At 42.7% G+C, this 22,310-nt stretch overlaps 1 protein-coding gene across 4 annotated transcripts in view; it reads left to right on the top strand.

The window, feature by feature from the left end:
- STAB1 (stabilin 1) overlaps positions 1-22,310 on the top strand; it is a 100,555-nt gene that overhangs the window by 9,300 nt on the left and 68,945 nt on the right. For all 4 annotated transcript variants that reach the window (XM_073352441.1, XM_073352442.1, XM_073352440.1 and 1 more), the window contains 12 exons: positions 968-1,037; positions 2,443-2,538; positions 3,010-3,126; positions 4,476-4,672; positions 5,663-5,793; positions 8,454-8,581; positions 10,767-10,858; positions 12,789-12,917; positions 15,259-15,405; positions 18,137-18,199; positions 19,328-19,441; positions 19,904-19,957. In XM_073352441.1, coding sequence (XP_073208542.1) covers positions 968-1,037; positions 2,443-2,538; positions 3,010-3,126; positions 4,476-4,672; positions 5,663-5,793; positions 8,454-8,581; positions 10,767-10,858; positions 12,789-12,917; positions 15,259-15,405; positions 18,137-18,199; positions 19,328-19,441; positions 19,904-19,957 — 1,338 coding nt within the window. The remainder of the gene's footprint in view (positions 1-967; positions 1,038-2,442; positions 2,539-3,009; positions 3,127-4,475; positions 4,673-5,662; positions 5,794-8,453; positions 8,582-10,766; positions 10,859-12,788; positions 12,918-15,258; positions 15,406-18,136; positions 18,200-19,327; positions 19,442-19,903; positions 19,958-22,310) is intronic.

Below are 22,310 nucleotides of genomic sequence, written 5' to 3'. Positions count from 1 at the left end.
CTGTCCAGCCTGCTGTGTTGGGGGTCTGGGTACCTATTCCTCTGCCAAACACCCTCCAGAAGGTGGAGGGTACAAGGGGCCTCTGTTCTGCTCCTACAGGGGCTCCTGTGGATTCACGTCAGTACTGCCCCTCATACAAGTCGTGTGGGAACAAGCTGAAAGACACCCCTCCTACGTGAGCTTAAATGTGCATGTGGTAGTTGACCTTAGAGGAGGCAATGGGGCAAAATTAAGCACACAGCTCTCTGGCCTTGTCAGGTCCTTCCTTGCTGCAAGTCTCACAGCTGAGACCTGCAGCTGCCTCGCAGTACCCATACATGCCTCATATACCCAGCTGGTTCCTGAAAGCATAGGAAGGGTCTAACCCAGTCATAAAAGAATTCACCCAGACACTGTAAGGATTGTAAAATCACAGCCCCATCGACTGACTGATGAGACCTGTGAGCGAGACCAAAAAAGGCCACAAAATTTCAACATGTTCTCCAGATCAGCAGAAAAAGAGGCCAGCTAAAAATCGAAACTGGGTTTGACGTATGTGGTTCAGCACAGCCAAGCCTGAAAGAAAACTGGGTATAGCAATAATTTAGGGCCTGATACTCAGCCCTATGAAGTAAACAGAAAAAGTCCCATTGACATGAATGAACTTCGGATCAAGCCCTCTGAGAGTGCACATGAGAGAACTGGTACTTTTGTTTCTAGTCATGATAACGACATTGTTTTTTCAATGACTGCCATGATTGTTCTGCTGTTTGCTCATTGGTAAAATTACGTCAACTCTCCTTTCTACTGCAAGGGCTATTGGTAAGGCACTTGTAAGAGCAGGTTTCTATTTTGTATCACTTGAGCATGAACAGAAAATGAAAAGGGGAAGAGGGGAGACATAACCAGAGTTATTTATCACTTTGCAGCTTGAACTAAGTGACATCGTAAGAAAATAATGATTGACCAATTTTTTTTGTCCTTTTAGGGGAGATATGGCGGCTCTGCCTGCCAAGATTGTCTGGATGAGAATCTGTTTGGCCCTGACTGTCAATCAGGTAAACTACAGCAATGAACAATCTAAATCAACTGCAAAGAGACATCCCCACATACCGCTAAATGAATGCAGTGGAAGAGGATGGCATAGGAGGGCTGATCAGTGGAGAGGCGGGTGCTACTGTCTGAAAATTATAACTGCAACTGCAGCCTTTTTTCATCATTTTCCTTCTCTGGGATGAGGCTGTTTTGCATTTGCCTGACGGGGAGGATGCTGAAACTATGGGATCAAGTGTGTAATGTGGGTCCAGCATTAGAATGTCTAAATCCCACTTCTGGAAGCAGCACTGAGACTTGTTCAGCACTGGTGTTCCTCACCTACTCCTGAGCTCCCAGATGTGGATTTGGGCATCCTGTTTGGGTGCCCACATTGGAAAGTTAGGCCTGCAATTGGTGGCTTTAATCATTGGGAACAGAGTGATCAGTTTGTGTAAGCTTGTTGTTCCTATATTTAATAAACAGAAGAATCATCACAGCCATCTCTTAGTATGGGTGTTCTCAGTCTCTCCCACCTGGGATCTCAGATCAGTCCCTTTTTCTCCTATCCCCCCCTTTCCCACTGTCCTTTGCATCCGTAACCCAAAACTCTCTGCAGTTTTTGGTTTAAAAAAACCCCAAACCAAAACCACACATCTTCTACTGCTACCTCCATTCCCACCCACTGGCTGCTTGCTGGTTCCCTCCCACCCCCAAGTGTCTCTCAGCTTCCCCCACATTGCCCTTCCTGTGAAGCTAATAAATTTGATGTCAGCAGAGATCCCTGCACTGTTTCTCACATGTTGTATTTCATAGAGCCAGATTATGCCTGCCCCTATTCCCCCACCCTTGTATTGGTATAGGGGATAGCCAAGATCCTCGTGTTTGCATTCAAGAAGTGCTAGCATCTTTAGTGACACTAACTGTGTCCCCTGGCCTCTCTCCTTCCATGCTAGCTGGTGGACTGCAGCAATCACTGGAGGAGGAGGGGACGGAGGACTAACTGCATCTCTGAAAAGGTGGTGTGGATGCTGCATTTGAGCTGCATGCTCCACCCATGGGCGTGTTCTGCCTGCCCCTGCACTCCCCAGACAGGACACCTCCAGGGATTCAGAGCTCTTAGTCCCTGCACCCTCCACCTTTTGAGGGTGGCTTGCAAAACCTCATTATGGCCCTGGCCTCTAAGAGTGAGAGGCTAAAGTACAGTTGCCTGTAGACTAAGGGGTCCAGATGGCTCAATATCAAGGGCTTTGTCCTATATCCTATTATTCCCCATGCTGATTTTTCACAGTTGCTATCTGGTCACCCTGCTGTAGACTTAAAAGCCTGGATTGGATTTATAAGCTTTCAGTGTGTTTAGTGGATGTATCCCAAGCACCCGTGTTGTTCCCTGCAGCTTCCAGTACGTGATTGTGTGGGTTTCTCTTGCAGTGTGTGACTGTCAGCATGGAGTGTGCAACCACGGGATCTCTGGTGATGGAAGCTGTACCTGCCATGGAGGTTACACTGGCCCGAAGTGTGATCAAGGTAAATGTTGGCATTTCCCTCCCAAATAATTTAGAAATCATGAAGTGGGCTCAATATATGTGCCCCCAGAGGAGGAGAAATAGTCTGAAAATACAGAGGAAGGATGGGCTTGTGGTTAAGGAACTGGGTGAGGACTTAGGAGAGCAAGAATCAATCCCAGCTCTGCGACAGACTCTGGCTTTGATCATGGGCGTTGTACAGCCTTCTCTGGGCCTCAGTTCCCTATCTGTGCAATGGGGCTAATGCTTCCTTTCTTCTACCTTTTGTCTGCCTTATATGTCTAGAGTGTAAACTCCTTGGCGTGGGCAGTTTCCTTATTATTCATATGTGCTGTTCACTGCATGCTACTGAAACCCCAAGTAATAACAGGAATCATTTAAATTATTTCTTGGCCTCCTCAGATGGTAAGTTGTATTATCCAGAGGCATCCGCTACAGCTGAGGGAACCCTCCTTTTGTTTTATGATTTCAGAACTTCCCCTTTGCAGAGGTGTAGCCTGCGGGAACAATGCCCAGTGTGTGTTGATGAACGGGATGGCAATATGTGACTGCATGCCAGGGTATAGAAAGAGAGGGAGCATATGCCAAGGTGAGACACCTCCCTGTGACCAAATCTTCCTAATTCTATATTCAGGACAATCTCCTGTGACTGGATCTATGTGGTGTGGGGCTGCCACTGACGCACCAAACACCGCTGCACCTCTAGCAGAATGTGGTTGTGCTGCCAGGTTTTCCCACATGCCTGGGGCCCAAGCCTGAGCCCTTGACTTGGGCAGAGCTGAGTGTCAAGCACTGTTCTGAAGTCAACAGATTTCTGTGCAAGGGAGCTTTGGAAAACCAAAGTAAAGACCTCAAGGCTGCTCCTTGTGTAGGTAGGCGAGCTGGAGAGAATGTGTCGTGTTGGGACAGGATTCTGGAGAGTTAATCAGTTCTGCGTGAATAATCATACAGTGCAGCCAGGCTAAACCAGGCTAAATAATGCATGTAATCATGCACTTCACTGTGGAGTCTCTGGGCTTGTCTACATGAACATATAATTTGTGGCAAGCTGGGATGTCAGTCTATCCCACACTAGCCTGATGTGCACTGCTCCACTTTGAAATGGGAATAGATCAAGTGCAGTAGGAAACTTTTTGTGTGCCACAGCAGGTCCCCACGGACAGTTAGTGCATGACAGGCTAGTGCAGGGTGGCTTTATACCCCAGCTTGCCACGAACTATGTGTTCGTGTGGAGAAGTCCTCAATGACCTCATGTTTAGGAACTCCTAGTAACCTGGGCCATAACAGCACTTTTTTCTCTGTCTGTGCTAGGCTAATGTGCCAAAATGGAGCTAGGTTAGTGTGCTTATGGAAGTGCCAGTTTTAGATGACCTGTAAGACTATGCAATTTTAATGGCTGCTGTTTTCCACCCCAGAGGTGGCTGTATTTCATGAATTGTTAGTGATCTTTCTCTCTCTCTCTCTCTCTCTCTCTCTCTCTCTCATTTAAAATTTGTTTTATGTTCATGAATTGCTTTTCCTAGGACTAAAAGACACTACTATTTAAATATAAATTACTATTCAGAGGTGGATGGATCCAAACACCCTACACATTTGGGGACCTTAATGGACCAAAACTCTGGTTTCAAATACCCTCAGAGTTTGTAAAAGTTCAGAAAGAGACCCAAACTTCTCATTTCTGGCCCTTCTCTTATTAACTTTTACGCTATTAATATGAAATGAGAACTGCTCAGCTCACTCATCCAAATCCCTCAGCCAAAAAATCTCCATTGTCTGACAATGGGTTATATAAGTCGAAAAGTTTCCCAGTTTAAACTGAATAAATTCCACATCCCCCATTATGTTTGTATCAGAGGGTTTCTACTGTAGTACTTCAAGTGCTGGTTTTTAATGAGGGCCTTGGTTATGCTCCCCTCTCATCTCTGTGTTTATGTATAGCTCAGGATCCTTGTACTTCATCACCATGCTCCTCGTTAGCTGTCTGTAAGGCTCTAAGACCAGGAAAATATGAATGCACTTGCAAAGATGGTTATCATGGAGATGGGAAGGTATGCCAACCTATCAATCCATGCATTACCAATAATGGAGGCTGCCCTGAGAATTCCACCATCTGTCTCTATAAAGGCCCAGGAAAGGTAAGGTGAAGAATTGCTTCTAATGAATTTGTATGTAGCAGTAGAAAACCAGGGAGAAATTGCTGAATTGGAATTCATTTGCAAATTGGATACTATTAATTTAGGCTTAAATAGAGACTGGGAGTGGCTAAGTCATTATGCAAGGCAGCCTATTTCCCCTTGTTTTTTCCTACCCCCCCCCCCCCGACGTTCTGGTTAAACTTGAATTTAAACTTGGAGAGTGGTCAGTTTGGATGAGCTATTGCCAGCAGGAGAGTGAGTTTGTTTGTGTGTGTGTGTTTCGGGGGGGGGGGGGTGAGAGAGCCTCGATTTGTGCTGGAAATGGCCCACCTTGATTACCATGCACATTGTAGGGAGAGTGGTCACTTTGGATGAGCTATTACCAGCAGGAGAGTGAGTTTGTGTGTGTATGGGGGTGGGGGGGTGAGAACCTGGATTTGTGCTGGAAATGGCCCACCTTGATTATCATACACATTGTGAAGAGAGTTGTCACTTTGGATGGGCTATTGCCAGCAGGAGAGTGAGTTTGTGTGTGGGAGGGTGGAGGGTGAGAAAACCTGGATTTGTGCTGGAAATGGCCCAACTTGATGATCACTTTAGATAAGCTATTACCAGCAGGACAGTGGGGTGGGAGGAGGTATTGTTTCATGGTCTCTGTGTGTATATAATGTCTTCTGCAGTTTCCACGGTATGCATCCGATGAAGTGAGCTGTAGCTCACGAAAGCTCATGCTCAAATAAATTGGTTAGTCTCTAAGGTGCCACAAGTACTCCTTTTCTTTTTGCGAATACAGACTAACACGGCTGTTACTCTAAAACCAGGTAACTAATTCTTCCAGCGAGTCTCGCTGGGCTAAATTGCATTGGCCAAAGCTGTTATCCTAACTTTGTTTTTGCAAGGATAGATCATCCAAACTTTTTGTGGGATGCTCTTGAATAAAAGTTGATCTGTGATTGCAAGATTTTAATCATCTGATTTTGCTTTCCTTAGTCATCTTGTGTGTGTAAGCCTGGAATGAGTGGCCTGTACCCTTCAGCAGGCTGCTCATCTGTCCGTGAGTGTCAGCGGTACTTCTGTGACATGACTGCAAAATGTAAAATCAATCCAGAGGGGATTGCCAGGTGAGTTGCTCCAAAAAGCGCCCTTAAAGATGCCTGTTTTTGTAACTAAAACAAGGCTTTTATTTGGATGAGCTGAATAATATTGGAAAACCAGAGAGATAGGTGGGGAATACTGGCTGTGGTCAGGTTTTGAAAAGAACAAAAATAAGAGTCTGTTGAAACAAATAAAAATCTTACATAAGTAGCTGTGACAGCCCCGCACCTGGGCCATAAGAGGGGCTGAACGTGGGACATTCAGTGTTTCATCAGTCCTCTACCACTTGAGCTAAAGGAGTAACCTCGTTAGCTGGTAGCAGTAGTAAGCTATCTAGTGGCACAGACATGTGAAGAGGGACACAGCACACCCTTTGCCAGCATGTTACAGGAGGACTCCTGGACAGGGCCCTTTGATGTGTGTTTAACGAAAGAATCTTCAACACTCTTCCAGTGTAGGCCCGTGAGCAGGAGAATGAATTAGGATTTTAGGCCAGTTTAGTGCCGGGTCTGACTGCTCAGCACAGCGGAGAGACATACTAAAACTAGCCTTAAAACAATTCCTGTAGAAAAAAAAAAAGTGCTCATCTGAGCAAACACTTTGGGCTTAATCGTGCTTCACGTGAGGCTGAGCAGCCCTCGGAAAGGGGAGCACTGCCTGAACCACAGTGTCTGGGAACATCCCTGGTGTAATGCCTTTTGGGCCGCGGAGGGAGCATGGTGAGGGGTGTCCCTTGCTACTCTGTACAAAAGGCATAGCCGTGGCCTTTCGCAGGGAAAAGAGAGGGAAGCCATGGCCCCATCTCTGATGCTGTCCCTCAGGTGCCATTAACACTGCTGGCTGCACTAAAAGGTCTCTCCCTGTTGTGTCCCCCAGCTCAAATCAGACAAATTATGGCTTCACTTCTGGGGATGTGCAAGGTGGGGGAAGGGCTCCTTGCTCACTCTTCTTCTTCTAGGGCCTCTGCTCTGGAGCAGCCGTTATTTGACCCTTTGCAGGGCTGGAGCCATGTAAACCTCCTCTCCTTGCCCTGTGTGTGGCTATCTGCAATTCTGAAATAACAATAGCTGAACTGATACTTGGATTGAACCCAGACAGGAAAAAGTGCAGGTTTCAGACTGAGATTCCAAGTAGCTGCCGCCTGATTGCTGCAAAGCTGTGTGAACTAGGACAGAGATTTTCACATGCAGATAAGCTTTGTTGCAAAACTCATTAGCCTGCCTGGGGCCTCAATATGCCTAGAGCTGGCTCTTGGAAAACACTGGGCAGTCTGTTTGGACCAGTGGAGCTGGAAATCCACTGAGATGAGTAGAAGTTGAGGGCTCTGGGACATGGCATTAGAAAAACAACATTCCCTAGATTGGCACTAATACCTTGGATGTGAAGCATGGCCTCAAGTGCTCAGATACTAAACAGCTCGATAGCTAGGCCTTGAGTAGGACTGGAAAACTCCAAAGGGAATCTCAGGGCCATCAGGAAGTGCTGAGGGTAGTTCATTAGATGGTGCTCTTTCTTCTGAGTCAGTCCTGAACCCTGGGCTGCAGCATGGTACAAGGGGCAGCTCAGCTGCTGCATTTGGAAGAGATGTAAATCCAAGGTCCTGACCGGCTGTGGCTGTTCAGATTCACCGGTGACAGGTGTAGCCAAGAGTGTTTTATCCCACATGTACCTGGTGAGATGGGTGTGACTTCATCTCTTGGCTACTGACATTGCAGCTGTGGCCCACTGCTGCATCTTTCACCCCGAGGTGAAATTATTGTCACACGCTCTATGTGAACGACACCTGGAGACTATCTGAAAACTGAAGCTGGTGCCGAATGAGGCCACTTGCTCATTTTTATCAGTTTCAGTATATCAACTTGCTGTTCATGACACGGTGGTTAAAAGGCCCGAGTCCTGTCTACACTAATACACTATTGCTACCGCCAGTGCAGCTGCACTGTTGTTGGAAAACTAAATGCCCTAATACAGTCAAAGCCTCACCAAAAGCACCGCCCGTCAGTGCTCTCTAACTTGCACTGGCTGCCTATAAGCTTCTGGGTGGAGTTTAAGTTGTTGGTTTTCACTTGTAAATTCCTAATGGTTTGGGTTCTGCGCAGGGTAAGAAACCACCTCTCCCCTATGTATTACGGTCCTGGTTGTGATCAGTGGCAGCACTCCCCTGGATTTAAACAAGGAGCATCAGGCAGGGCGCAGTCCATGAAGGATGTTCAGCTTTGGAATTCACTCCCCACTTCCCCCTTGGTTCACTAGAGCTTAGATTTATTAACCTTCTGCACATCCTGCAGAGCCCATCCTTTCTGTCTGGCATTTGGAAGTTGTAGGTTAATGAGTGTCAAATACTCTTTTTTTTTTTTTAAAGGAGTATTTCATATTCTCAGTATAATGGGTATCTTGTTTAATGTGCAGTTCCCAGGTAGCATCTTCAGATACAAAATATTGCAACATTGTGTTTTTGGATTGCTAATTCTATTTCATCCGGAGGGGGGTGGATCTGATCTGATGGGTCTCATCAATCTCTCCACTTCCTATGTTGTTCCTCCCTGCTATTTATTTAGGTTTTAACAGATTAGTGTGTAGTCAAAGTCTCTAGTCTGTATGAACGGATCACATCCAGACTTTATCAAGCCTACCAAGAACCATTTTTGTAATGACTATTATTTCTCACTCATATCTTACTCTTTAGCTGTGTCTGCAAAGATGGGGAGATTGGAGATGGGAGAAGTTGCTACAAAAATCTCATGAGTGAGATCTCTCAGCTGAATACTCGAGGAAGATGGTATAAGAAATTAAGCAGTGCAAACAAAATGTTTGGTAATGCTCTTCTGAATTATTTTGGGGAATGGAGCTAAGATGGGGCTTGGGTGCTGCCAGTGAATGGTTAAGATTCGAAAGAAAACTGAGATGTCTAATGTTATATGAAAAGATAAGACAGTGTCAAGGAATCTACATCTGAACTCTTCCTGCATGATGGGGCTCTTGCCAGCTCTGCGCGTGTTAACAAACCACAGAGATGATTCCTGTGTGAGAGGTATTAGTGCTGATTGACAGCCCTAGTGACTGAGGTCCTCTGTCCATGAAGCAGGTGAAGCGTAGACCTTGGTGGCATAAGCTTCACCACATCAGTCCATCAACACGCCTCAACCAGCCGGGACTACTTAGATGGTTGTTCATACTTCATTACTCTTTCATTCCTTGGGCTCTTTGTTAAGATGTCCAAAAGTGGTACAAATAATGATAGAGGCTTTGTGCTGTGGATACTTGTTTGCTAAGACTTGATGGAGATCCACCTCCTTGATTTCACGTAGGCCACCAAACAACCCACAGACAGTAGGCTAGATTTGAGCTGGCACTGTAGAGATGAAAGGCTTCCACTTTTTGTGCACTTTGGCACTCCTTAATTAAGTCAGAGCTCTGCACACATGGGAGGTGTAGTAGTAAGATTTTATGTTTGTATTTTGTATAATTTAAAATAAAAAATAAAGAATAATAATGTAGCATGTACTAAATGTGTTAGTGTATGATTTGATCATATCCTGCCAGCCACCCTTTCCGAAAGCAAAAAGGAATGGCCTAATGGGCCATTGGTAAAGATGCATCAGGCCAGAATCTGTGTCTGAGCTGATTTCAAGGCAGTAACAGACCTTTTAGGGTCACCACTTCGTTGTAGGTTTAGTATTTTAAAATAAGTAAAAGAATGCAATGATTGTTTTCTCTTGCATTGCAATTTGATGTTCCTGTTCAAATGCTCTGTGTAAATCAATTCTGTTTTGTGTGTGAATGAGAAATGTATGTTTGTTAAAAAAATAAGTGTAAAGGCCATCACCTGACCAAATGTTCTTTAAAAAAAAAAAAAAAAAAAAGGACAAATGTAAGGGCGCCAAAAGATTGCAACATGCCCCTATTATATTAAAATGTCAAAGGAGGGCAAATTAACTAGTCTAAAAATAAAACAGGCACCTTTCAATAAAAGCAAAATAGCTGTAATCAAAATCAGCATTGAATAACTCCCTAAAAAACGGAATAAAAATAAAGAAAACAATTTAAAAAAACAAGCACTCATCAAACAACAATTAATTACAACATGATGGTGCAAAACTCATTGGTCCCAATAAAAAAAAATCACTATATAAATAGTGGGCCTTGCCATAAAACTTTGGGTTCATCCTGCCAAGACTTCCCCGAAGCATCATATTGCAACCGACAAAACCCAGCTCCTACCTACCCGACATCAACGTAGCTGGCCACTAAATTAATCTGAACTCTAAACTGGTAACTATAACATCGACTGGTGGAACTCTGTGTGTGTGTAAGTAAATGCATATGCTAATTGTTGTATTTCCAATAAATGTGGCATATTGCCTTTTCCCCTGAAAAAGATCCTGGGTGCTTCTTATAAGCATGGCGGGGAGGGGAAGAATGTGTTAATGCAATGTGAAGGCTGCACATTTAGGCCCCAACCTGGCAAAAGCTCGTTTTTGTACAAACTTTCCTAAATAGTTTGTGCAGGTGGGCACTTGGATTCTGATCCCAAGCCCACTGAAGTCAGCGGAAAAACTCTCATCAATGCCACTGGGGTTTGGATCAGGCCCTTAAAGAATTCATGCAATGAAGTCTAACTATGTCCAGAAGTGACTCATCTTTGTGCAGAGACCATGAAAGTTCAACCCTACACATCAGAAAGTTATAAGCATGTGAAAACTGAGACTTAGTGTTGAAACTGTTCTGCAAGGTTAGGCCTTGATCTAAAACCCACTGAAGGTAACAGAAAGACTTAACTCTTAACTAATAACTTTCACTGCCAAGCTAGCATTGTGATATCCCACTACCAATCCCCTGATCCATCCAGTTCCCCATAAATTCACTCTGGTCACTCACTTTAGGCTGAAGACACAGGGATGTGTTAACCCCTCCTTCCCCAACAAGAGGAAAAATAAAACTGGTAATTTATGTTGTTCTGTATGCTTGGTAACTGTTTTGGGGTTTTGTTTTTTAACAGCTTCAGGGTGTTCTTTGGCACTGACAAAATATGGGCCTTTCACAGTCTTTGTGCCAAGCCTTCAACCGTATAGTGAAAGAACTGACTTCAACGTAAGTGTCACCCCCTTTTAGTAACCTCACTTCTTCAAGCTTTGAGTTCTGTAGTCTTTTTAAAGAGTAGCTGACCTGTCAGAGAGAAACTTTAGAATGCATTATGTTTAGAAACAATTCCACAGAGATACAATTCAGACTCTAGCTGAGATTAATTTTAATGGGAGATGCTAAATCCCCTGTGTTGCTTTGCAAATCTCAACTTCCCTCTCTTTCTTTTCTCCTTTCTTTATTAATAGACATTTTTTACCGCTGAACATGATTATGAATCTGTTAGCTCTTGCTTGCTCTAGTCTGTTTGAAAACCTCTGCTTGTGACACAGTGATAATTCTCAGCACTTTGTATGCCTTTTACTTTTTAAGGCCAGGATTATCAAAAGCACTCAGCAGTGGCTTAATTCTCCTCCCATTAACATCAGTGACTGAGTGCTTTTTAAAATCCCACCATAAACCATTTCTAAAAATATGAATGACTCCTCAGCCCTTGTGATATTAAGTATTGACTAGAGATGGGCTTGAGCAGAACCTGGGATCCAAACTTTGAGGGATTCAGAATCCCAACCCAGATCTGAATGTTGCAAATGTCTCTTGTAAAGACAAAAGGTTGAACAAAAACTCTGCATCCAAAACTCCTCCAGACTCTGCCGTATTTGTTACCTACATCCAGGTTTTGCGTCTTGGGGCCATCTCTTAGTATGATGCTCCTTTTAATGACGGAGAAGCCCAGGTGTTGACTTGCTCAAAGCAATGGGTTTCAGAGCCCAGATGAGAGCTCAGCAGTCCCTAATTCCCAGTCCTGTGCTGTAGTAGACCATGCAAATCCCTTTCGTGCTACCATTTTAAATGTTTTATGAAATTGTATTCATTTTCACATTTGTCACAAATGCAACCAAACCAACCATAAAACAGATGGAAACACTTGTATGCCATTTCCCCTGTAGAATGGAAAACTCTGCCAAACATGATCAGACAGGAGGTACACATGCAGGTTATTCAGCAAACATTTAAAACAAGCTAAGCCAGCTTTCTGCTTGTTACCTTAGAACACTCAGAAACAAGGATGAAGTACCTTTAAAAAATACTCCAAAACTGGCTTGTTGGACTGTGTCAGAAATGTAATTCCTACACATACAGCATAACAAAAATAACCATGCGATCAGGGAAACTTAAAAAAATATATAATGTACTTAGCAAGTCCTTGATAAAACTGTGTGGGCCACATTGTACTGTGTATTGGTGAGCAGAAGTTTCCTTGTGAAACATTGGATGTGGAATTTGGATGGAGGGGCAGTCTTATAACTTGTCCAAATCCAATAGGTTTCTCTCTAAATAAGCCCCTTAAAATCACTTGCTTTTGGATCAGACTCTTATTCTTGCTCATGCACACACAAATAGCTTCAACCAGAAGTTATTGGCTTGTTGCAGGAATCACTGGGTAAGAGTCTATGGCCTATATTATGCAGAAAGTCAGACTAGATCATCCTAATGGTACCTTCTGACCTTAAAATATATAAACCTGTGAAAATACTCTACTGCTGCTGTAAAAGGCTTCTAAGGGCCTGTCTACATGTGAAAGTTAATTTGGGTAAATTAGGGCGTGAATTTTAAAGTGGATTAACTATTCCCAATTAACTCCATGTGTGGATGCAAGTAGATTAAACTAATTCAGGGTAAGGCACTGATCTGGAATGAAAGCATCTGCACATGGAGTTAGTCAGGTATAGCTATTCTGGAATAACTCTCTGTGTAGATGAGCACTGATTTGAATATAAATTAGGAAATGCCTTCACTTTCTGATCCGGAATGTATATGTAAAGTATTTTTCTATGTGTATTAGACTGGAAAGACAGCTGAAACTATGTACAAGCTTTTTTATTTTTTTTTGGAAGGCATATCAGTTCTCCCTGTGTTCTGATTTATTTCCATAAAGGACACAATTGCCCAGCATTTATGCAAAATGCATATAATTCCTGGTCAGCATTTGGTGGAAGATATGGTCAAGATCAAGACGCTGTGGACGTTGTCTGGGCATCAGCTCACGTTTAATGATCAGATAAAGGTATCACAACATCGTACTAGGTACCAGGTTGCCGTTTTCACATGGTACGGGGACAAAGGTGTAAAGCTGTATCCCTGACACACTTTCATGCCAGAATCCTTTCTTCTTTATTCTGCCGCATTTTGACCAGTTTAGGACTTTGTTTGTTCCATAATGTAATAATCAAATCACAGAGTAGATGACCTATTATGTCTTCTATTACATCTCCGTGTCAATACAAGATGGATTGTTCCCTACCTGCCGTTTGTTCTATATGCTATGCATCCAGTTTTAAATAACCCAAGCAATGAACCTTCCCCTACTTTCCCTCAGAGACCAATATTCAGCATAAATTATGCTTTGCTTAGGATACTCTGTTTCATCCAGTTACTCCTAGATATACCCCCAAACAATTTTTTCTGGCCTCTTTAGCTTTTCTCCTTCAGAAACTTATACTTGGAAAAGGTACTTCCCCTTATTTGTTTTTAGCTACATCTTCATATTACAGTCTCTTAATCTTTCCTTGTAAGTCTACCCCAACCCCTTTGTGATAATTTTTGCTGCTTTTCTCTGAAGCTTTTCTCTATCTATATTGTCCTTGAATTGAGATGCCTAGAACAGTGTGTTGTCTAGGAGATGAGGTCTCACTAGTTTTGTATATAGTATAGGGAAACTACAGCCTGCCTGGTTCTGGATTATAGCAGATCCTAACAACACCCCTCGCACCAGACTCTGTGATGTGCTTCCTGAGAGGCACAGTACAGAAGGCCTAGCTAGGCAGGGGGGGAAGGGTGTCTTTCAGCGTCAGTTAGAGCAACCCCAGAGGCTGACAGTACTCCCAGTAGCCCAACCTGCTGCCTATGGGCTGTTGTGCAGCCCAGAATTTCTCTTGTCTCTCACCATCCTGGGCCTGGCTCCCAGCGTGCCCCTTTGCAAGAGTCTGCAAGCAGAACATACACCAGATGTGCATATTCCCTCAGGGGCAGCTCTCTTTTATTGCCCCTGTGCACTGTGAGGGTGGCATAAAGTAGGTGGAAGGGTCAGAATCTGGCCCCTAATCTTGAAAATAGTCATTGTTTTTTTTAAATAATCTGCATATCTGGTAAAAGAGACGCCTTCCCCTGTTATCAACAGTGTACAGAATACATGTGTCCCTGCTGGTAAAAGCAGTAAGTCTGCCTTCAGAATGCTTGTCCTGTGGGCTAGTAGCTGACAAATTCTGAACATTTTCCCTTCCAGTCAGCCTTTTTCACTGTACAAAATAGATTTTAATGATTCTGCTCTAGTATCTGGGATTTTTTAGCGGGGGAAGGCAGGGTGAGGCCACGTTTGGTTTGTTTCCCCCCATCCATTGTCCTCTCTTCATCCTGCACCTTTGCATTGTGGACTTGCACAGCTGGCCAAGGGACATCAGTATGTTTCCTCTCCCAATTTCCCAGCCTTGACCTTGGTTCTGGGCTTTGATATATGCAGGGTTCACAGAAGGGCAAAGCGGCATTGGGGGCTGTGGAATCTGAGCTGTGCTTTACAAGGATAGTTTTTTTTGTTTACTCAGCAGTCGTTGATCTGGAAAGTCTTCCCTTCCCCTTCCTTAGTTGTGTCCAAAGCTCTTAATAGTGTGAACAGAAGTTCAGAGCTGGGAGGAGCTATTCAAGAAATGTACAATGAAAAAAACAGGAGAATTTGCCTGTGCCTGTTTGGTGTTGGACATGACATTTCTGAATGACCCTGGAGCGTTAAATTGCACTTTATACTCAGTGCGGTATCTGTAGGCATTGTTTGTAGGAAGAATATACACCAGTAGTAGTAATTTGTAGTAAGATGAGACTGATTGCTTTGGCCATATTTCAGTGACCTTTCTCTGGCATCTGGGGCAAATGAAGGTGATAGCCAGGTCTCATGTTCCAAAGATGCCCCTAGATCCTGCTGCTCCCATGCCCAGTAACATGCAAGCAGGTACAGAGTCCCTCCTCACGCTGCTCGATCCAGGCTACGGCATGTTTCTGCTGAACTCATCCTTGTATGATGTACAGCTGTGCCCTGACCAGAAGTCTAGTTCTAAACTGGGGCAAGTCTAATTCTGAACTTCATGGCTTGATCCCATCTTGGTAATGGGGTTTAACCAGACCTCCAGATCCAAACAGCCCACAACTCAAAGATTGTGTCCAAGTATCACAGCTTGGACCGGTCCCTAATATGATCTTTATACATCTTTTCCCTAGTAACCCCAGGTAAGCTCATGGCCATGGCCATATTGTTTCACCGAAGCAGGAATTGAATCAAATGAAGTTTTACAGATATATACTCAGAGATCCCTTTGATATATTTTTCATAATGAAATAATCCTTTATTATTATCCCAGTCCTACAGCAAGAGCTTTAGGTATCAAGACCTGCCAGGGGTATTGTATACCGTCATTCAGTCGAACATACCAGCATCCAATGGAATTATACATATTGTTAACACTCTAAGGAAAACAACCAGCTTTCACAACCTTGGAAATCCACAGGTACATTGAACATTCCTTTCTCTTCTGTCCTTTGAAGGATATGATGATACACCATTTACAGAAATCTAGTCCAAAGGTTAATCATCTTAAATCAATGAGGCATTTGTTTCATGTATAATGTTATATATTTTGTTTTCTGTTTCTGACTAATCCAATTCACTCGGTTTCAGAGCACCGTTAAGAAGTAGCAACAATCACTCCAAGAGCTGGTTGCAGACTCAGGAGTGAGGGTTGTGCTGGCTTTTGTATAACTAGAGAATTTTAACCTCAGCAGTATAAGTTCCCTAATAATGGATGAGATAGAAACCAAGTTATGCAAAATGAGTGAAAGTTTTTCAACAAATATTAAAACCAAGATTTTTTTTTCAGAAGGGGCAATTCTGTCCCCATCACATTTCACTTTCCCATTATATAAATGGCGGTGTTTGCATTGAAAGCGTGCCCCCCAAAAAGGAAATATTACAAATTTTGATTTTTACATTTTGAAGCCACTCTTGTAAGGAAGGGGCTGTCTTTTGGTTAAGGTTTTGGACTGACGTTCTAGAGTTCTGGGTTCAATTCTTAGTACTGCCACAGACGTTTTCTCCCCTAGCTGGGAGCAGTATTTTTGCTGCAGCCGTTGCACGTATGCCTGTGTATGTTTATATTGTGTTCATAGACAAAGAACTGAATTCTTCACTGCCCTGCACCTTGTGTACCCATTTACACCCTTGCCAAGTAGATGTAAAATGCTGCCACTCTGCTTTGGTAGTGTTTGGGTAGCAACCTACGCTCAGTTTGCACTGATGTAAATGATTCACATAGGGTGCAGGGCAGTGCAGAATCATGCCCATAGAAAATGTGAGTATCCTATTTTACAAAGTGGCTAGACTAGAAAGCAGTAATATGTACAAATATCTTGCTTTCAGCTCCTCTCACTGTCACATTGGTTGTATAGAGCCCTGTGGCTTTATACAGGGTCCATTGTCTCCTTCATTGATATTTAAGAATATCCCTGCATTGCCACTTAAGTTACTTCTTTTCATTTTCTTGTGTACTGTAGCAGAGTTTAAAGAGTACAGTAGTAAAAAACAGAGCCTTGTAACCTGATCTAGCTCTCACTGAAATCAGTGAGAGCTGAACTGAGTCTTACATACACAGGTGCTCAGCTGCCTCATGGAATAAGCATGTTATATGTTCCTAGACACATGGATAAATGCGTGGTAGCTCTGTGCTAACAGCTCTCACTGCTACTTAGCATGCAATTAACCTGATAGTAGGGCTGACCCAGCACCCTTTCCTTGGCACATACACCTACCAGCTCCTCAGATAAAACTGTGGCATCAACCACAGGAGCCCCTGCTGCAGCATGCTTGATGAAACCTGGAGAGATCAAGGATTGGGGGTATCCATTAAAGCTGAGATGGTGCAAGAACCATGCTTCGAAAGGAGGGTTTTTTTTTTTCATCCCCACACCCTCATGAATGGAAACCAGGAGCCCTGAGAGAGTGCAGTGTCAATTATTGCCCTGTCAGGAGCAGAAGGCACAGGAGGACCATGATAATACTGGTACCTAGTGTCATGGTCCTACTGTGATAAGCACTGCCTTACTGCAGCTGGTAGATCTGGCCAGCCTGCACCCAAGCAGCGGGGTTCAAAAGTGGTGCCATTCTGTATGCTGCAGAGCATGGAAAGACACTGCTTTGTCTGAGACTGCAGGACACAGAGCTTTCTCAGCAGATGATCTTTTTCCATGCACCTTTGGACACCTCCTTCCCATTGTGACACTGTGCCATGAAGAATAATGATGACATGAGTTATTTTCTGCGGTGTTATCTCTAGAAACATGTTTGTATCAGCCCTGGTTGTTGGTTGTGCAGCACTTTCTGCTGACCAGTGTGCTAATTCCAGGAACTTTCACAGGGCAGTAATCCTGTGAAAGGGACACTCTTTCAGTATAGGCTTTGACTTTCTGGAATGCCATCAATTATTATTTAGTAGCTGTATTCCCGTAGAGCATAGGAGCCACAGTCATGCCCCAGGACCCCATTGTGTTAAGTGCTGTACAAACACAAAACCAAATCTGGGTTATCTTTTTCCTTGCACATTGTCCTTTCTGTCTTTGAATTTTTTGGTGTTTTAAAAAAAGCACTATAACTGTTATCCATACAACAAAAATGTCCGCATAGACAGCCCTACCAAAACAAAGGGCACTGGTTTTTCTTCATGTTTTCAGGTGTGTGCATGCATATGATGATTTTCCCCTGCTTTGGGTCTATCTGCTCTGTTCTCATATGCAGGTCGTATAGAGGGAACTTGTTTTCAAAATACAGGAGAGCAGGATTCTTGTGCACTGCCATTCACTGCCTACGTACAAGAACGGAGCTGATTTTGGTTTAGCTGGGAAAAGCATGTGGTTCTATCTTTGCAGCACTGATGACCACATGTTAGCTCCCACTAAGGTCAGTCTCCAAAAGACTGAAAGTGGGAGCTACAAATGTGCATGGTGCCTCTGAAGACTGGGTTTGTTGTGTGTAAGAGTGAATCTCAGATCTAAATTACATCAGTCTAGGTTGCTGTTGAGTCAACCAGGTATGGCAGATTTTTTAAAAATACAATGGGAACTACAGTATTCTATGACTTCTCTAGCGCACAGCTTGCAAGTTTTGAAACAAAGGGCTCTCTAGTTCCTGCCCTGACCTCACTTGAATCCCATCCATTCTTTCCCCTTCCCTTTTATCTCTACTTGCAGAAAACCATCGGGGAGATCCTTGCTTCAATGGAGATCTTCAGTCGATTTGAAACTATCCTGGAGGTGAGAGTGTTTGTCTGCCCCTCAGGACAGTGCTGTGGGGGGGACTGTGAACGTTTGCTGTGTTACGGCTGTAGCATTCTCTCAGGAAACGGGGTAGCTGTTTGCACTGAAAAACTGCATTTAAAAAAAATAGCTTCAGTAGCTTGACTTTCTGTAGTTGACATTTTTGCAATGTCACCACTTTTATTTTGCTTCCTTTATAAGAAAACTTAGTGTAGGTGAAAAGTGCTGGATTGACATCCTGGGGACAAAAGTCTTCTCTTTATCCATAGAACAGGTACAGCACAGTCAGCTACAGTTCAAGCTTCCCCACCAGTGCACTTCACACCTGAACCAAAGGGGGCCACATCTAGGAGAGAGAAGAGAGTAGATTCTCCATGGTTCATTCAGTCCATGGCCTCTCTGCTGTGACTGCTCATGAAAGCCTTGATTGTGTTGTGGATACCTGCCCACTAGGAACTGGATTGAAGCCACTGTTGCTTTTCATACAGATACTTAAACACAAATAGCCTTAAGATGATAATCCCCTGAGGCCCTTGTCCCTGAGCCAGGTTTGACCTGATGGCCCAAGGGAAATGTTCCATATCCTGTTGTTGGTCCCCTGAGCTGTCCACCCCCCCTGTAGTGTTACACTCTGAAATGTTTTGCAGCATTCCTGTTTTCAGGGAACCATTCCATCAGTTACTGTTCATTTGCAAAATGTATTAAACACATCTTGGAATATAGCTTTGATTCTATTTTTCTCACTCTAGTTGTATTCAGATAGAGGGGTTAGTCTATGTATATGTATTCTTGTTTGTGTAAAACCTGCAATGGGAAAGCACTAGTGAAATACCAGTTGCTTACAGGAGCTCTGTTTAAACTGTTATGACTGTTTTCTGCCAATAGCTTTTTTGGCTCAGCTGTTTTGCTAGGGCAGGTTCCTGTCTGTCTATATTAGGACTTTATGCTGCTGCCCATCACAGCAGAACTTGACCATTTTCAGTATACGTTTATTAGCAGTAGCAAAGTCCCTAGCGGACTACAGGGCCTTTCTGAATTTTCTCCCTTTCTTACAGCCCATCTTTCACTAACTCATCCTTGTTTTAGACTAAAAAGTTTCATTCCACTGCTGTTTAACATTTGCAGAACTGTGGCCTGCCTTCAATACTGGATGGACCAGGACCCTTCACTGTGTTTGTGCCAAGCAACAATGGAGTGGATAAGTTAAGAGATGGGAGGCTTATTTATCTTTTTACAGAGGTGAGATTTCATCAGTGTTTTGGATGAATTCCTCTTGTGGCATTAGGTTTCATGAGATGGGCTTGTGTCAAAGGGAGTATGATCAGTTAGGAGATTAAAATGGTACTGGGAAACTCAGAATTTAATGTAAAGACACGAATGTGTGTGATGAGCCTATCTCAGCTGGAAGTTGCTCTTTCCATATTTGAGCAAAGTATGTTCCAGTTCCTGTAATACTCCAGAAGGAAGCTCTGGTTTTCATGCTGATGTGACCAGCAATGGCAATCATATCACAAGTTCGGTTATATTGTTAAATGCAGTTTTTTAAAAAATTACCTTTCAAGTAAAGATACTGTAAAAATCCACGTACGTTTCAAATTCACTGGTTACCAGAATGCTTCATTTCCGTTCCCTCTTCTTTGTGCCAAATGCCGAGAGAGAGCATCTATTTATTGTCGTCATTCTCTCCATTTCCCTCCCTAGGGGATAAATAAGCTTCAGGAGCTTGTGAAGCATCATATCTACACTGCAGCAGCGGTAAGGCATCTTAGTTTCCAGTGTATTGGAGTCCTTTGGGCCAGCATATAATTAAACACTGACTTGCGTTCAGTTCTTCAGTGTCCCTCTAGCTACCTCTTCATTGCTTAGGCTTCCCACAGATGAAGAGTGAGAGAGATGTGACAGAGGCCCTGAGACAGCAAAGCATTTAAGCATGTGAGTCATCCCACTGACTTCAATGGGTCTACTCACATGCTTGAAGTTAATCGTGTCTAAGTGCTTGGCTGGATCAGGGCCCTAATGATAAAGCCCTTAGTTTCTTGGGTGGGCGGGTGGGGGGTGTGTGTGTGTTTTCTTTAACATTTTATCATTAAAATGAAAATATTACTCCACAAAACCTATGAGAGACGAAATGCTTGGTTTTTTCCTTTATTTTCAAAAGGTTAATTAGGAGTTTCCAAAGTTTGCCATTAAGGTTTATAAATGAGGCAATGTTAAGAGCAACATGTTTGTCCCTTTTGGACCAAATTCACCCGTGGTGTTAAATGCATTGAAATCAGTGGATTCATACTGTGGTGTAATGCATTCCCTTGTGTAGTCTAATATTTCCAAAAAGATCCAAGTTTTTTTTTCTCTTCTGTTCTAGATGTGTTCACATATAATGTGGGACTTGTGCAAGGTGTCAGATTGCCAGTCCGGGAGCCCTCTGTCCACATAAATGGTAGAGCACAGATAGTGGCGAGTCCACTCCAACGTGTCTCAGTCTTGACCTGGAGGGAGTTCAGCCTTCATGCCCACTTAGTTTATAGATTAGGCATATTTGCTGAGATTGCCAACAAAGGAACCAGTTAATACCAGTTTTGTTAATGGCTTTTGTGCTATGGACACCTACCCACTAGAAACTGGACTGAGATCCACCAAACTCATTGCACCTAGGCCACTGAATGACTGCCAGTCTCTGGTAACTTTTTGACCATTCTGAATAATGGATATTGGCAACCAGTGTTTGAACCATCCAGTCATCCAGGCTCAAAATATCTGATTTTATTTAAATATTAAATAAAAAAAAAGTTAAAGAATAAATATATTCATTCTTCTTTTTAAAAAACCGGCCTGTTTTAAAATTAAATTTGAAATTATTGCTACCTATATTAAGGCCTAAATTTACTATAATCTTTAAAAATAATTATAATAATAAAAAATGCTATATTAATAAGCCCTCCTCAAATTGTAATGGGTTAAAGGGAGCTGTTTTTTAAATTATATTTAGAATCAGTGGGTAGCCATCTTTAATTTTTTATGCTGGCTCAGGCTTTATAAGTATGACACAGTGTCATGTATTGTATTAAGCATCTATATAATTTTCAGTCTTTACAATGGAGCAAATGCTGGTATTTACATTTTTCTAAATGTCAGTTGAGGAAACTGATTGGGACTTGAAAAAGCTTCTTTTCCTCTTCCAATCTATGAGTAAAACAACATGGGAGAAGATTAGATCTACTGGTTCTAAAAACATGCAGGACATGATGTCCAGAAATAATCAGTTCAATTCACTAGCTAACTTAGTTTTAAGACCAAAACATTCTCATAAATTTATTTTTCTGATGTATCCAGCACATTTAGGAGAGTTTAACTAATAAAAAACAATTTTAAAATGCTGGTTTTATGGATTTTTAAATTAATTTCAATTTCCATCCAAATGCAGCATGAGACAAATCACAAGCAAAAAGTTAACCATCTAGAAGATAGGAAATTCATCACTTTCTGACATAATAAAAATGTATAAATTAAGATTCTAAATAACAGTATAATTGCTTAAATAAATGTGTATTAGTTATAGTGTTACCTTTCAGGTTAGCAAGAAGAAGGACCAGATTTAGTGAAAAGGCTGTATTTAGTTCCAATATAGAGCTTACATGGTGCACAGACCTTGTGCTAGTGCTCTGCACAGGGGTGAATTTCACCTGGTGAGAACATACAAATGTGACCCCCTTTTGTGTTTTGCTGCTGTTGTTTTTTTTGTCCAGCACAACTAACACCCATATTTCATCAGCTCAGATAAGGCCTGGTCCAAAGCACAAACAAGTCAATGGGAGAATTTCCATTGACTTCACTGGCTTTTGATCAGTACTTAATTCCTTGATATGAGTTTACTTTTAGTTGTCTGATCCTGCAGACACAAAAAGTGTTGATTTGTATCATAGGTGAGCTGTTAACATGAGGTTCTTAGCTACCTCCCTTTATTCTCTACTTTTTATAAACCTGTCCATGTTAAGAACAGAACTGTGAAAACTACAACCATTTTCCAACATGATTTGTGCTACAGTAGCCTGGTCTCTCTGTTCAGGGAAGACCATTGTTGTTATGTTTTGCAAACATGCTCTAGACTAGT

Source organism: Lepidochelys kempii, chromosome 7, assembly GCF_965140265.1.
Source record: "Lepidochelys kempii isolate rLepKem1 chromosome 7, rLepKem1.hap2, whole genome shotgun sequence".
Taxonomy (NCBI): domain Eukaryota; kingdom Metazoa; phylum Chordata; order Testudines; family Cheloniidae; genus Lepidochelys; species Lepidochelys kempii.
This window is presented reverse-complemented; position numbering and strand designations above follow the sequence as displayed.